We start from the raw sequence: 15406 nt of genomic DNA on the forward strand, positions 1-15406 counted from the left end.
TAAAATGCTTACTCAGACCCTGTACCAACACCAAACTTTGGAACATTTGTGTATTTTTACTGGAAGACACAAAAAGAATACTCAGTAAGATTAAATACTGATTCAGTTAATTATTGCAGCATTCCTCTCCTCAATAAGTCACATGATTTGACCAAATTTTAAGTTCTAACTATGAGCAACAGTAAAAGTGATGGAGACACCACTAATATGTAAGTAAATACTAAAACAAAAAAATCCACTGAATGGCTATCAAACCAAAAACATGGTAACAATATTTCTAATTGAAAGTAATGATCATTGGTTCTAGCTAAATGATTCAAAACAGACAAGGAACCTTTTATAATAGGTGTTACAGATGGCCAACAATCTGACACTGAAAATCTAAGCGATATTGAATATCTGAGTTTCAGCACAATAGTCCTGTAGGTGAATACAGCTCTCCTCCCCTCCGAAAGTTTTATTTTCCAAAGGGAGGGTGATGCCCTAGACGGCCTTCTGTGCCCCTGACCTCTGCAGTCTGCTGCGACAGCACTGTCCATTCCCAGAACAGCCCAGCGGAGTCTTTACCTATTGCGTCTATCAGGAAAAACACTTACTGGGGAAAACAATGTAAAGCAGGGAATAAATTGCTTAGATCATTTCCAGGAGATACCTACTTACTACTACCTACCTACTTAAAAGGAAACCTTTGCACTGGCTCAGGCTATAACGTAGTAGTCTGACATTCTGACACTTAAATCCTAACCCTATTCAGCCATAAAGATGGCTAAATGTGTTCGAGCTTAACGGTAAGGTGTAAAAAGCTGATTGATCTTTGCCTTGAGGGCAAGATTCCCAGAGGTTTCCTTCTCCAGCTCAGATTAAACACTTATCCCACTCATTTGTGTTTGTTGCTCTCACTCTCACTCTAACTCTGAGTTTCATTTTATAATAATTGGATGAATTAGTTCTTACGCACCTTATGTTTTCTATTTACTGAAAGAATGAGCCATTTGTTCAGGAATCAGACTACACTGCAAAATCAGTTGCAGTTCAAATTAATTACTGATCCTTGATCAATCCTAATTACTGCGTGAAAAAACTAACACAGAATTATGCACAAAAACATGCAGGCACACAGTTTTGTTAAAGGGAGCCAATCTCTCACCCGATGACAGTCTCCTCCAGACAGCACTTCCTGGATGAAAACTGCAGGGCCATCAGGTCTGTTGGAGCCTCCTCCAATGGTAATACCCAGATTGCAGGAGCGAGCGATTGATATCAGCTGAATCACCCCTTCACCTGGGTGACTGAAACCAAACACACACACACACACACACATACTTAAAATTATTACTGCAGTATAGCGTGGGGCTGAAGGTCAAAATAAACTGTTAAACAACTCTAGATTTAGTAATTGGTTTCCAGTACCTTAGGGAGCGTAGCAAGGGTCCTGTGTTGTAATTACTCTGAGATCCAGCAGGACTAAGCAACAGAGGACTCTGAGATCTGGACGAAGACCCTGATGATGTGCTGTCCAAGTATCTGCCTGATTTAGTGATTACAAAATGCCTGATCAAACTTGACATAACACTAGGAAGTTAGTAATTATGCAAGCTTATATAACCACCAGAGGGCAGTAACACAATCCGTAAATTTATCCATTTCAAAAACAGTGGCTTCTGTTTCCCACAATTTTTATTTAAGCAATATTGCTGAGTTAAAGGTGCCCTAGAACCAGTTTTTACAAGATGTAATATAAGTCTAAGGTGTCCTCTGAATGTGCCTGTGAAGTTTCAGCTCAAAATACCCCATAGATTTTTTTTTATTAATTTTTTTGGGGCATCATTAACTATGCACCGATTCAGGCTGCGGCCCCTTTAAATCCTCTCGCTCCCTGACCCCTGAGCTCTCGACTATAATACAGTGCATAAACAAAGTTCACACAGCTAATATAACCCCTCAAATGGATCTTTACAAGATGTTCATCATGTATGCTGCATGCATGCGTCGGATTATGTAAGTATAGTATACTGTTATATTGTTTACGTTTGATTCTGAATGAGTTTGATAGTGATCCGTGGCTAAAGCTAACATTACACACTGTTGGAGAGATTTATAAAGAATGAAGCTGTGTTTATGAATTATACAGACTGCAAGTGTTTAATAATGAAAATAACGACGGCTCTTGTCTCTGTGAATACAGTAATAAACGATGGTAACTTTAACCACATTTAACATTTAACAACATGCTAACAAAACATTTAGAAAGACAATTTACAAATATCACTAAAAATATCATGGATTATGGACATGTCAGTTATTATTTTTCACTATTGTTCTTGCTTGATTACCTAGTCTGATGATTCAGCTGTGCACAGATCCAGGCGTTACTGGCTGCCCTTGTCTAATGCCTTGAACATGAGCTGGCATATGCAAATATCGGGGCGTACATATTAATGATCCCGACTGTTACGTAACAGTCGGTGTTATGTTGAGATTCGCCTGTTCTTCAGAGGTCTTTTAAACAAATGAGATTTATATAAGAAGGAGGAAACAATGGTGTTTGAGACTCACTGTATGTCATTTCCATGTACTGAACTCTTGTTATTCAACTATGCCAAGATAAATTACATTTTTGATTCTAGGGCACCTTTAATATTAGAACTCTTGAAATGCTGTTTGTCTGAGCTAACTGTTGTATAATGTAGCAAAAACTGAAAAAATAAACAAAAAATCCCTTCAAAGACTATCTATATATATATAAAGCTGTGCTGAAACCAAGAGAAGTCATCATGTGTGAAGCATTCTTTGAGTTTTCAAGTTTTGCAAGTCTCGGAAATTTCATTACTGTCAAAAACAAACATACAAAACGTCCAGACGAAGCCATCTGACCATAAAGCTCCCATTTGCACTTTTAAATTAAAGACTTAAATTAAACTCTTTGCTGTGCTTAAAGCAAGTTACATCATTAGAATATTCTACACAGAGGGGAGAGCAGGGATAAGACTGAGCAGCCAGTACACTGAGCACACGCTCCGTTCTCAAGAACTTTTCCTGTGGAGCGTCTTTCCTCCGGCAGAAACAGATGTTCAAAATTGCATAATGGACAAATGCGCTGTCTTAAGCCATTTTCAAGGGCTGATTTATTTCTCCCTCAAACATTATAATAATAATTGACTTGAGCTCCAAAAAAAAAGAGAGATTGTTTTTCGTAAACACAGTTTGTATGTCTCCTGTTTTTCATTCACACTTGAGAATGAGTATAAATGTAGAGGTTACAAAGGTTAGAGATGATGATGAAGAGATGTGATGTGAATTTCTTTTTCTCTTCCTCCTGTTTGTCAGCCAGTTGTGAGGATCATATTGCATGAATCAGCATTTCCTAACCTTTGTTATGTCAGGAAGTAGTGAGGTTAGGAAAGAAAGATATTCCAAACCAGAGCACACAAATAAATTAACAAAATGGCTTTAAATTATGTGCATTTCATGTAAACTTGAGAATATACATACTTTGCTGAATAGGAGAATTCCTGGTAGATCCTGTGCTTCCGTTTGAGCCATATTTTTCAAGGAGCTCTGCAAATTCTCGCCTACACAATGACAAAAGAGGAAATAACAATGATGCAGTCAGCTAAGAAAAAAACTGAAACCTTCAAAAACATAATACAGAACAAAACCGTTAGACACCTAAATGACATAACAGTCCTTCCTTCGCTCAGATTATGTAACAGCTTGCACTATTCCAAAATATATATTATCATGTCAGTTAATTCGTTTTGGAGGGAATGCGAAGGACTCAGGAATGTTATTTGCACAATCCAAATATGCTCTAAGCAGATATAAGTACTCTCTAGAGGGCTGAATTCAGTGATTAAAATATTCTACATCATTACAAGATGGAAAAAGCATGCCCAGGTGAAAAAATACACTTCTATAATGTACTTAAAATGCTCTATTTTCACTTACTAATTTTGTATTTAATATACTAAAGAAATCCTCTTTAGTACTTCTTAAGATTATCTTGAGAACATTAAAGTGTACTCAACTGTGCTATTTTGAGTCACCATGAAATATGAACTAAAATGTGCTTTTAATATACTATCACTGTATTTAAAAAATATATTTAGTTTCCACTTGTAGTACACTATGGGTTCAAATGTACTATAAGTGATATCTAAATACATTTTTTAAATACAGATAGATAGATAGATAGATAGATAGATAGATAGATAGATAGATAGATAGATAGATAGATAGATAGATAGATAGATAGATAGATAGATAGATAGATAGATAGATAGATAGATAGATAGATAGATATAAAACTATGTTATAGATATAAAACCATGTTTTAGATATAAAACTGTTACAGTTTAAAACTATGACAACAAATTCATAAATACTTCTGCTGGAAAACCACTGGTACTATCAAATAATTGTACTGTTACTGAAAGATAAAACAATGTAAACAGATTTTGTGATACACCTACTGAGTACAAATAAACATGCTGAGTTCTCTTTAGTCCCTTTAGTTAGGCTGGGCACTATCTACAATCTATTTAAATATTCCCCTCCATCTGCATCCCAGTCCATTTTCCCCCAGACACCTCTTGAATGTCAGATATAGGTCAACAGAAATGTCCTGTCACTGGACTCAAATCTTATTCAGTTATGGACATGTGTTCATTACGCACTGGTGCACAGCCTCAGCCACTGGCCTCTTTACCTACATGCAGGTGTCCCTGAGTGATCCCAGATCTTTGCTTGTTTTAACCACAATACAAAGCAACTATGGGTTCAGAAGACTATATAAAGACAGTCAAGCCTTTAATAACTGGACCCATAATTCTTTGCATTCCTCCATGCAGAGCCGATTCATATTTACTCTAAGCCCAAAATATCTAGGTGTACTCAAAAGTGACAGCTTTCGAAGTGCATGATGCAATGCACAAAGAGCTTTTCCTCCTTTTTTTCTTCGTCCTCAGGACGGGTTATCAGTGAGGATTAAAAGGAGGGAGGTCACACAAGGTTGTGATGCTTATGGTAAGGAGCTGACTCTCAAAGGCTTGAGCGCTGTCTCAATAAACCACAGAGGATACGTGCACATTCTAAACCATCTTCCTCATAAATACACACAAACAAAAGCACAGAAATGCTGCGCTCAGTCTTTCGGTCCCTGAAGACTTCCAGGTTGTTGATATGTGGGTGAAGGCAGCGGAGGTCTTTGCATGGAGGCAGAGGCGTAATCCCCTCAGTGCACATTGGTTAAGGGCAGAACGCAGATTAAAGCATGGAGACGCAAGGACTCATCTCATCATGGCTTAAAATGTGAGTCTGTTCTCATTCTCCTTCGCACTCTCTCCCTCCATATTTCCACGCACGCAATGCCTTTTTCCTTCGTTCATACAATCATTGGCAATGGGACTGAATCTCCTGCCAGTCTGTCTGTATGTAAAGTTCAAAAGTACCACTGACACTCACAGTGAACACATCTGGGATCCTACTTAATATGTTGCTGAGTCTGAATTTGCATACTACATTTGAATTTGAATTTACTTTGCGACCGGATGTTCTGGGTGGTATGGGTAATATAAATGAAATTCGGACGTACTACATTTGCCATGTTGTTACTGTCAAATGACCTACCAGCATCCGTTCAGTTCACTGCCATTCATAAATCCTCTCCCAGGGCCTCATGGGATAGTAAAGTGTCCACTGAATGCGCACTTCAGAATCTCAATAGAAGTAGTAGGTCATCTGGGGACTTTTCGAAAACTGTTTTTTGAATACTATGTATTCAGACATGCTACTAAAAATGAAAGCATTAAAAATGCTCATGACTGAAAAATGATTGCTCATTACTAAAAGGCAATGGACCTAATTTAACTGAAGTTTTAGAAAGTGAAAAGGTCACTAGCATTGCCATGAGCAGGAATGCTGCTTTTCCATTGATAGTTTTTTCTAGTGAGTGAAGTTAACAGTGGAGGGAGGCAGTATATGGAGCCCTGTGGGCCAGAAGCTCGTCTTTGAATAGCTCGCCAAGAGACTCACAGGCACTGCCAATACTCAGTCAGATCTAGTTTATGAACAAAATTATTCATCTTTCAGTGAATTATTTAACATGTCTTCTAAGGGGTGGACATTCAGATGAAATATACTCAGGTCAGACGTCCATAGATCAATATCACTGGATGAGAGGGTTTAAGTGATGGCAAGTTTAGGTTGGTTAAATGTCACTAAGTGGAAGGTTGGCAATGAAATGGACTATAAGCAGAAAAAACAACACACTATTTAAACTTTTTAAATAATTATTTTGTATTTATTTTTACATATACACTACCATTCGAAATTTTGGGGTCTGTAGGATTGTTTAAATGTTTTTAAAGTCTATATTATTATAAAATTTTGAATTACTGTTTTCTATTATAATATATTTCAAAATGTAATTTATTCCTGTGATTACAAAGCTGAATTTTTAGCATCATTACTCCAGTCTTCAGTGTCACATGATCCTTCAGAAATCAATCTAATATGATGATTTGTTGCTCAAGAAACATTTTTTATTATTATCAATGCTGAAAAATGCTGTTTTTTTTTACAGCATTTATTTGAAATGGAAATATTTTCAATTTTTAACATCTTTACTATCATTTCAATTTGATCAATTTAAAGCATCCTTGCTGAAGTATTCATTTCTTTCAATCAATCAATCAAAAAAAAAAAAAAAAATTCTTACTGACCCCAAACTTTTGAACATATTTATACTTTTTATAATTGTGTTGTGCTGCAATGTGCTTTGATGTGCTTTGAACATAAATTTTTTTCTTTGGAAGCTGCATTTAAAATCAACTTTTCAAATGTCTAAAAGTTTGTGATCTTCAGAGCAGATGTTTTGATGGATGGATCAGTGGCTTACCTGGCTTCCTCATCTCTGGCTATGAGAAGGCGCATGTGATTGGTTGAGGATGCTGCTCTAAGAATGTCCACCGCTCTACGATCAAAGAACAAAATCAGGAATCAAGTGATTTGAAGGGAATAAAAGAATAACAAATGGCTAATTTTGCAGGTAAAGAAATTATCTGTTACAAAGGTAAATGTGAAATCACAAAAATTACACACAAGAAAGTACATCACAGAAAGTACATACAAGCAGAATAGAAGAACAAATTAATTAATAAAAAAATATGAGAGTGCAGTATGTACCGTTCACTTGTCACACCAATCAAGCTTTCACCGTTCACCTCCAAGATTTGGTCTCCAGGCTGCAGGTTTCCTAATAAAGCATTTACAAAATAAAAACTATAAAGATCCATGAGATGACTTGACAAATATATTACTATTACATACTACATTATATACTATTCTTACAATTTTTTCCATATAAAATATATTACCATTCAAAAGTTTGGGATCAGTACTTTTTTCTTCTTCTTTTTTTCAAAAGAAACTAAGAATTTAGTTTCTTTTGAAAAAATTTATTGAATGGATCAAAAGTGACAGTAAAGACATGTATAATATTCTAAAAGATTTCAAATAAATGCTGTTCTTTTGAACTTTATATTAATCAAAGCATCCTGAAAGTATCAGTTTCCACATAAATATTAAGCAGCACAACTGTTTTCCACATAATAATAATAAGAAATGTTTCTTGAGCAGCAAATCATCATATTAAATTGATTTCTGAAGGATCATGTGACACTGAAGACTGGAGTAATGATGCTGAAAATCAAATTACATTTTAAAATATATTCAAACAGAAAACAGTTATTTTAAATTGCAATAATATATCGAAATAGTACTGCTTTTAATGTATTTTCTTAACTCTTACCGAACCCAAACTTTTGAATGATAATATATGTAGTCATTAAATCAGTAGTCCACTTTGAATGAATCAAAAGTAAAGGTATTTAAGAACTAATAACATACAGTGGGTACGGAAAGTATTCAGACCCCCTTAAATTTTTCCCTCTTTGTTATATTGCAGCCATTTGCTAAAATCATTTAAGTTCATTTTTTTTCCTCATTAATGTACACACAGCACCCAATATTGACAGAAAAACACAGAATTGTTGACATTTTTGCAGATTTATTAAAAAGAAAAACTGAAATATAACATGGTCCTAAGTATTCAGACCCTTTGCTGTGACACTTATATATTTAACTCAGGTGCTGTCCATTTCTTCTCATCATCCTTGAGATGGTTCTACACCTTCATTTGAGTCCAGCTGTGTTTGATTATACTGACTGGACTTGATTAGGAAAGCCACACACCTGTCTATATAAGACCTTACAGCTCACAGTGCATGTCAGAGCAAATGAGAATCATGAGGTCAAAGGAACTGCCTGAAGAGCTCAGAGACAGAATTGTGGCAAGGCACAGATCTGGCCAAGGTTACAAAAAAATTACTGTTGCACTTAAGGTTCCTAAGAGCAGAGTGGCCTCCATAATCCTTAAATGGAAGACATTTGAGATGACCAGAACCCTTCCGAGAGCTGGCCGTCCGGCCAAACTGAGCTATCGAGGGAGAAGAGCCTTGGTGAGAGAGGTAAAGAAGAACCCAAAGATCACTGTGGCTGAGCTCCAGAGATGCAGTCGAGAGATGGGAGAGTAGAAAGTTATAGAAAGTCAACCATCACTGCAGCCCTCCACCAGTCGGGGCTTTATGGCAAAGTGGCCTGATGGAAGCCTCTCCTCAGTGCAAGACACATGAAAGCCCGCATGGAGTTTGCTAAAAAACACCTAAAGGACTCCAAGATGGTGAGAAATGAGATTCTCTGGTCTGATGAGACCAAGATAGAACTTTCTGGCCTTAATTCTAAGCGGTATGTGTGGAGAAAACCAGGCACTGCTCATCTCCTGTCCAATACAGTCCCGACAGTGAAGCATGGTGGTGGCAGCATCAGCTGTGGGGTGTTTTTCAGCTGCAGGGACAGGACGACTGGTTGCAATAGAGGGAACCTCAGACTGGGCCGAAGGTTTACCTTCCAACAAGACAATGACCCTAAGCACACAGCTAAAATAACAAAGGAGTGGCTTCACAACAACTCCGTGACTGTTCTTGAATGGCCCAGCCAGAGCCCTGACTTAAACCCAATTGAGCATCTCTGGAGAGACCTAAAAATGGCTGTCCACCAACGTTTACCATCCAACCTGACAGAACTGGAGAGGATCTACAACAAGGAATGGCAGAGGATCCCCAAATCCAGGTGTGAAAAACTTGTTGCATCTTTCCCAAAAAGACTCATGGCTGTATTAGATCAAAGGGTGCTTCTACTAAATACTGAGCAAAGCGTCTGAATACTTAAGACCATGTGATATTTCAGTTTTTCTGTTTTAATAATGTTATTTTTTTAAAATTTTTGTTATTTAAAATGTAATTTTTAAAATGTCAACAATTCTGTGTTTTTCTGTCAATATTGGGTGCTGTGTGTACATTAATGAGGGAAAAAAATGAACTTAAATGATTTTAGCAAATGGCTGCAATATAACAAAGAGTGAAAAATTTAAGGGAGTCTGAATACTTTCCGTACCCACTGTAAGCAGCTAATGTTGATCACCTAAATAAGTGAAATATATACTTTTGTCACACTAGGGTACTTGTAAATTGATCGTGACTAATGTTGTTGACTGTGACCATAAAGTTCAAATTCGTCAACATGATAGTTTTTCACAACTTTATATAAAATAAAAAAAGTAAACAGCTCAGAAAAAAATGTCCAAACTGCATTTTGGTTTAAGAGATGGCCATCATTCAAATGTTAAAAATGTCATAATTTGGCAACTTATTTTAGCAAAATGTGGCCGTAGGAGAGACAGCATACGACCCTCAAATCTTTTCATTTCCGTAAGACATTAAGAACATATCTTTCAGATGTAGGTCAGGGTTATGTCTTCTCAACCCCCTCTACCTTCACTTCAGTGATATCTTGTCAGAGCAAATCAAATCTAGAATGGAACAAGCTGCAAAGTCTCAAAGGGATCACCTATGTCCTACTCTGTGTCAGAGCACTTCAGCCAAGTACCACCTCTCCAGTTTCATATTTTACAGTCACTCTGGATAATCAGTGCTGTGAAAAGCTGTCTAGATTCCCTCAGAATATCAGCCTGCCAGTTCAATACCAGCATGCTTGATTTGTCTCTCCACCAAACCAAAGAGAGCAGCCAGGAATCTTGCTGAGTTCTCTGAATGGTGCGCTGACAGCAATCGTGTGAGCGGGCTAAAAACAAGCAAAGCCCCACAGAGCGCATGCGCCCATATAAGCTCCCATATACCCCGTGCTCGGCAGCAGCAGAATGGGAGACAGACTCTAATTCCAGTCCGTCAGGGGCATTAACTCTAAGCACAGAGATGACGTTAAACTCCCCTTCACACGTGAGAGACTTAAGCAGAGGTATACGCAGTGAGACAGACAATCTGTTTCACAGAAATGTAAACAGCTGCACTGACATGGTTTCCTTTCTAAATTTGTGTCTTAACTTTCGAATTTCTGTTCTATTATAATGTGGCTATTATGTTTCACATTCACCTGATTTTGGTTTAAATGTTAAGCTAATCTCCAATAGCAGTAAATGATTTGATTCATAATAACAAGATTGATTCACTTTGTTCATTAGCAAAAGCTGCATAATGCAGATCAAAGCAATTTAATTAAGCTTCAGAGCAGATTTTAACTTCCCATGGCTGACTAGCCTAACCACTTAGGTTTTGCTGGTAACAATGTGATTATGCTAGTCTAACAGCTAGACCAGCATGGAAATTCATGCCTATCTAAGCTGCTTCATTTTCTGGTTTTGTCTTAGATGCATTGTGTCTTGATGCTCTAACATTGTTTAAAACTTTTAGGAGACTGCCTGGATAAAATTTTAAACTGCCCCTATTATGCTATTTCAAAAGGTTCCTATTTTTGTTTTAGAGGTCTCCTACAATAAGTTTAGGTGCATCCAAGGTCAAAAAGCACTTTAATTTTCTCATAATATGCATTGCTAATCACCTCTTTTCTTATAGTAGATGTTGCTCAAAGCCAGTCAATGAAGACCATAGGCAGGTATTATGAAAATTTGTTACAAACCTATGTAGGTTTGCAACAGGAAGTGAGACTGGAATTGCAATCAATCAGCAGTTCAAAACTGATTCTTTATTTTAGGAAAATACTTTGAACATTAAAACTTTGGAGACCGATTACATTCACAAACAGCTAGATATTACACACTACGATAATTCGAAAAAGCATAATAGGGGCACTTTGAGGCAAAAAACTATTTCAAACTGTGATAAAATATCTTTGAGAAAACTTACCATCACTGGAAGCAAGTCCACCAGGTAAGATCCTCTTGACATAAACGCCATATTCCTCTCCTGTTAGTTCTTTCACACCACCGATCACTTTGATTCCTTAAGAAGAGACAGAGCATCACTACGCTTCACTCAAAGTATGACCTTGTAAAATATTATTCTTCCATACATTTGTATTGCTGTTGATGTTGTATTTATCAATCAAATAAATGTAAACAAAACCCAGAAATCTTACCACAGTCCCTGTGACAACAGGACTGTATGGTCTTTTGATTGCACCACCGGTACACACTGATAATTTGATGACAGGTGATGGTGAAGATCTAAACATTCACTAATGTTTTTCTGACTATGATTCGTCCTTTTTCTATCTAAACAAGAGATGATAATGCAGATTTATCATGTTTACCATGAACAACAGATATCTTTACTTGATGCCTGATAGAGCTTTACTATGGAGTCAAATTAATGCCTTAAAGTTTTGCACAAAAATAAAGTTTTGCAAAACAACAAAAAAAGAATTGAGCAATAAAAAAATGTTTTGCAAACAAAAATAAAGAATTGCAAAGGAAAAATAAAGTATTGAGCATAAAAAATAAGTTTTGCAAACAAAAATAATAAATTGCAAAATAAAATAACGTAGTGCAAAAATAAAAATATAATCAATTACAAAAATCAATGACAGCTGTAATCCTATTTTATCTTTGCCACATATTTTTCATGCTCAAACCTACTAAATCATTTGTAACGCTCATTTTATTCTGTGTTTCAGTCAAGCGTGCGCTCACGATACTTTTGCGCTGCACTTTTCTGTGCGGATCTGTTTATGGCACTGGTTTGACGTGGGGGTGGAGTCAAGAAACGGGAGCACGCCCCCGCGAAACACATCATCGGCAGGAGACGCAGATCGCAACAGAACAGATCAAGCATAGAGACAGAGCGCATTTATTAAACAATCCAACCGTCTTCAGGCTGCCTTCTTGTCTTTTCTGACTCATTACAAAAAACAGAACAATGCCTAAAAGGTGCTGTGTGTCAAGGTGCACAGCTAACAAGCTAAAAAACCCAGAAATAAGTTTGTATAAGCAGTCGACCCCAAAAAACGAATGTTTAAGGACACAAAAGTGGATACAGGCAGTGAGACAGAGCGCAACGGGTCATATTACTATAAGAAATGCATTGGAGGGGGTCGTAATCGGCGACAACATATGCTAAACAAACCAACAAAAACAAACCATTCATTATTTTTAACCATGTCAAATAATTATTTCACCTGTCGCCGATTACGTTCCCCTCTAATGTGTTTCGCGGGGGCGTGCCCCCGTTTCTTGACTCCACCCCCACGTCAAACCAGTGCCATAAACAGATCCGCACAGAAAAGTGCAGCGCAAAAGAAAACCGGTATCGTGAGCGCACGCTTGACTGAAACACAGAATAAAATGAGCGTTGCAAATGATTTAGTAGGTTTGAGCATGAAAAATATGTGGCAAAGATAAAATAGGATTACAGCTGCCATTGATTTTTGTAATTGATTATATTTTTATTTTTGCACTACTTTATTTTATTTTGCAATGCATTATTTTTGTTTGCAAAACTTATTTTTTCCTTTGCAATTCTTTATTTTTGTTTGCAAAACATTTTTTTATAGCTCAATTCTTTTTTTTTGTTTTGCAAAACTTTATTTTTGTGCAAAACTTTAAGGCATTAATTTGACTCCATACTTTACCTCTCAAGTTTTAATTGTGGTCTGATAGCCACCAAAATATAAATTAATAGTTATAAAACGTAACTTTAAATTTTACTTAACTTTGACTTTTTTATGAGAACTTATTAATTGCTTGATTATAAGATAAATTGCTTGAGAGTGCACTTTGTGATATAACTGACAAAACGTCAATATTCTGGGTTATGAATTAAAATTAAGAATCTTGAAAAAATATACATCACAATTCCCGCAAAAACATTAAAGGATTAGTCCACTTTTAAATAAAAATTTCCTGATGATTTACTCACCTCCATGAAGATGGGGGTGAGTAAATTCAAGATGCTCATCCAAGATCATCTTTCTTTCTTCAGTCGAAAAGAAATGAAGGTTTTTGATGAAAACATTCCAGGATTTTTCTCCTTATAGTGGACTTCAATGGCCTCCAAACAGTTGAAGATCAAAATTACAGTTTCAGTGCAGCTTCAAAGGGCATTAAACAATACCAGACGAGGAATAAGGGTCTTGCAAAACGATCGGTCGTTTTAAAAAATATATATATAAAATATATAAAAATATATAAAAATAAAAAAATAAACTGTATATGCTTTATAAACACAAATTATCGCCTTGCACATGCTTCTGCTTTACATATTCTTTAAAAAAAGAATTATCAGGAAATTTTTATTTAAAAGTGGACTAATCCTTTAAGCAGCAAAACTGTTTTCAACATTTATAACAAAGGAAAATGTTTCTTGAACAGCAAATCATCATATTAGAATGATTTCTGAAGGATGAAGAATTTCTGAAGGATCATTTTAGGTTTAAGGTATAGTACGGTAGTTTCTGTAGTGTACTTTCGGTTATATTGGTAAGGGAACTAATCCAAATGTAAATATATGATGACTAAATAGTGCAGCCGAGCTGCTGTAGGTGTGTTGCCATTTGTGTCTGATTTCAAGTCTGATAACTGAGGCCTTAAACAGCTTATGTTCAAACCCTAAAATAAGGATTTGCAGTGGACTCGGGTCAGTATTTAACTTCTAAGTATTACACACATATAACTTCAACTTTAAGAGTTTCAGGTAAATGCTGTGAGGATCGAATCCCCCTGAGGTCGTCAAATGGAGTGAAATGAGTTTATTGGATTTCAGTGGTTAACAGCAACTCTGTAAAGCTCCAAATCTCTCTGGTGACAGAATGATCTTCTTCCTCTGATGTAAACACTGTGCTGCACTGAATCCATTAAACACACGGGAATCCTGTTTTACTCCATTGAGGTTAAACATATTGAGTTTAAGTAATTTTTCATTGTTTTTAAACGTTTTACCTTGAAAGAAATTAATAGCACTTTTGAAATAAAGTTTTAAAAATCATGTGCACTCACACTAGATGAAGACTTCAGTTACATCAATTAGTTCACAATGAGATCAATAAGCATTTAGAAATTAGATAGGGTGAATTTCATTTCATATTGAACTCAGGGTTTATCTAAAAACAATATATTGAATAGAGTCATTGTCTAGATGCCAACATGAAAGGATGGCAGATCCCTTATTTGAAAGAGCAACAGCAAATCTGTGTCATCAGGCCATTGATTGTTGAGACAGGAATGAGCTCTAATGCCAACAAAACATGAAAGCCTTTAATGAGATGAGCATCTTTCACACCCAATGTGATCTCATGAATGTATTTTGCGTAAAGTGTGGTTTTACCACACATACTTTTACTTACATTTCCATAGGCACTCAAACGTCCAATATTCACATATTGACAGCACTAAAACGTGTGTAAGATTAATTTGCAGGCAGTTCAGAAGCAGAATACACTTCCCTTGATGGACAGTAGAGATTCTTTAGATTCGCTTTGGTCACACGGTTTAGTCACACTCATGGAATAATAAATAACCTCTTTTTGCTTCAGGCTTATCTGGTATTAATAGACAGACAATGTATTGGCACTAATTGAGTTTTGAGCTGATATTGCATATTAATAGATTTACTTCAAGATAAATCTTGGAGACACTTTAATGAGAAGACTTGCTACTGGTGTTATCCACAAAACATGTTCTGTTCTAAACTTAAATTCAAAATATTTCATATACTCTAAATTAAATGCAAAGTGAGGACTATGTCATGAAAAAAACACACTTTTGAGTCTGTACATGATAGCACTGCAAATATGTGTTGTAAAATATTTGATTTATCTGTGCTGTTTTTATTCAGAGCACCACTCCTGAGTCTGTAATCATGAAAATGTCTCCTAAAACAGAATCGTCTTGTAACACAATAGATTGTTGACTGTGCAAGTTGGGATGTAAGAAGGACAGGTTTAAGGAGCTTAGAGCTGCCTTCAAATAATGTTTTTGATCTATTGTGAAGAGGGAGATCAGGCTGTGGTATAAATATAACAAAGACAGCACAAGACT

The 15406-nt window shown here is 36.2% G+C and overlaps 1 protein-coding gene across 4 annotated transcripts in view; it reads right to left on the bottom strand.

The window, feature by feature from the left end:
- Positions 1-15406, bottom strand: part of si:dkeyp-72e1.9 (syntaxin-binding protein 4) — a 47880-nt gene that overhangs the window by 15440 nt on the left and 17034 nt on the right. For all 4 annotated transcript variants that reach the window (XM_067375327.1, XM_067375317.1, XM_067375335.1 and 1 more), the window contains exons 3-8: positions 11280-11375; positions 7186-7255; positions 6899-6973; positions 3493-3572; positions 1411-1528; positions 1148-1289 (exon numbers count right to left, since the gene is read on the bottom strand). In XM_067375327.1, coding sequence (XP_067231428.1) covers positions 1148-1289; positions 1411-1528; positions 3493-3572; positions 6899-6973; positions 7186-7255; positions 11280-11375 — 581 coding nt within the window. The remainder of the gene's footprint in view (positions 1-1147; positions 1290-1410; positions 1529-3492; positions 3573-6898; positions 6974-7185; positions 7256-11279; positions 11376-15406) is intronic.

The sequence above is a fragment of the Chanodichthys erythropterus genome, chromosome 3, assembly GCF_024489055.1.
Source record: "Chanodichthys erythropterus isolate Z2021 chromosome 3, ASM2448905v1, whole genome shotgun sequence".
Lineage (NCBI taxonomy): Eukaryota > Metazoa > Chordata > Actinopteri > Cypriniformes > Xenocyprididae > Chanodichthys > Chanodichthys erythropterus.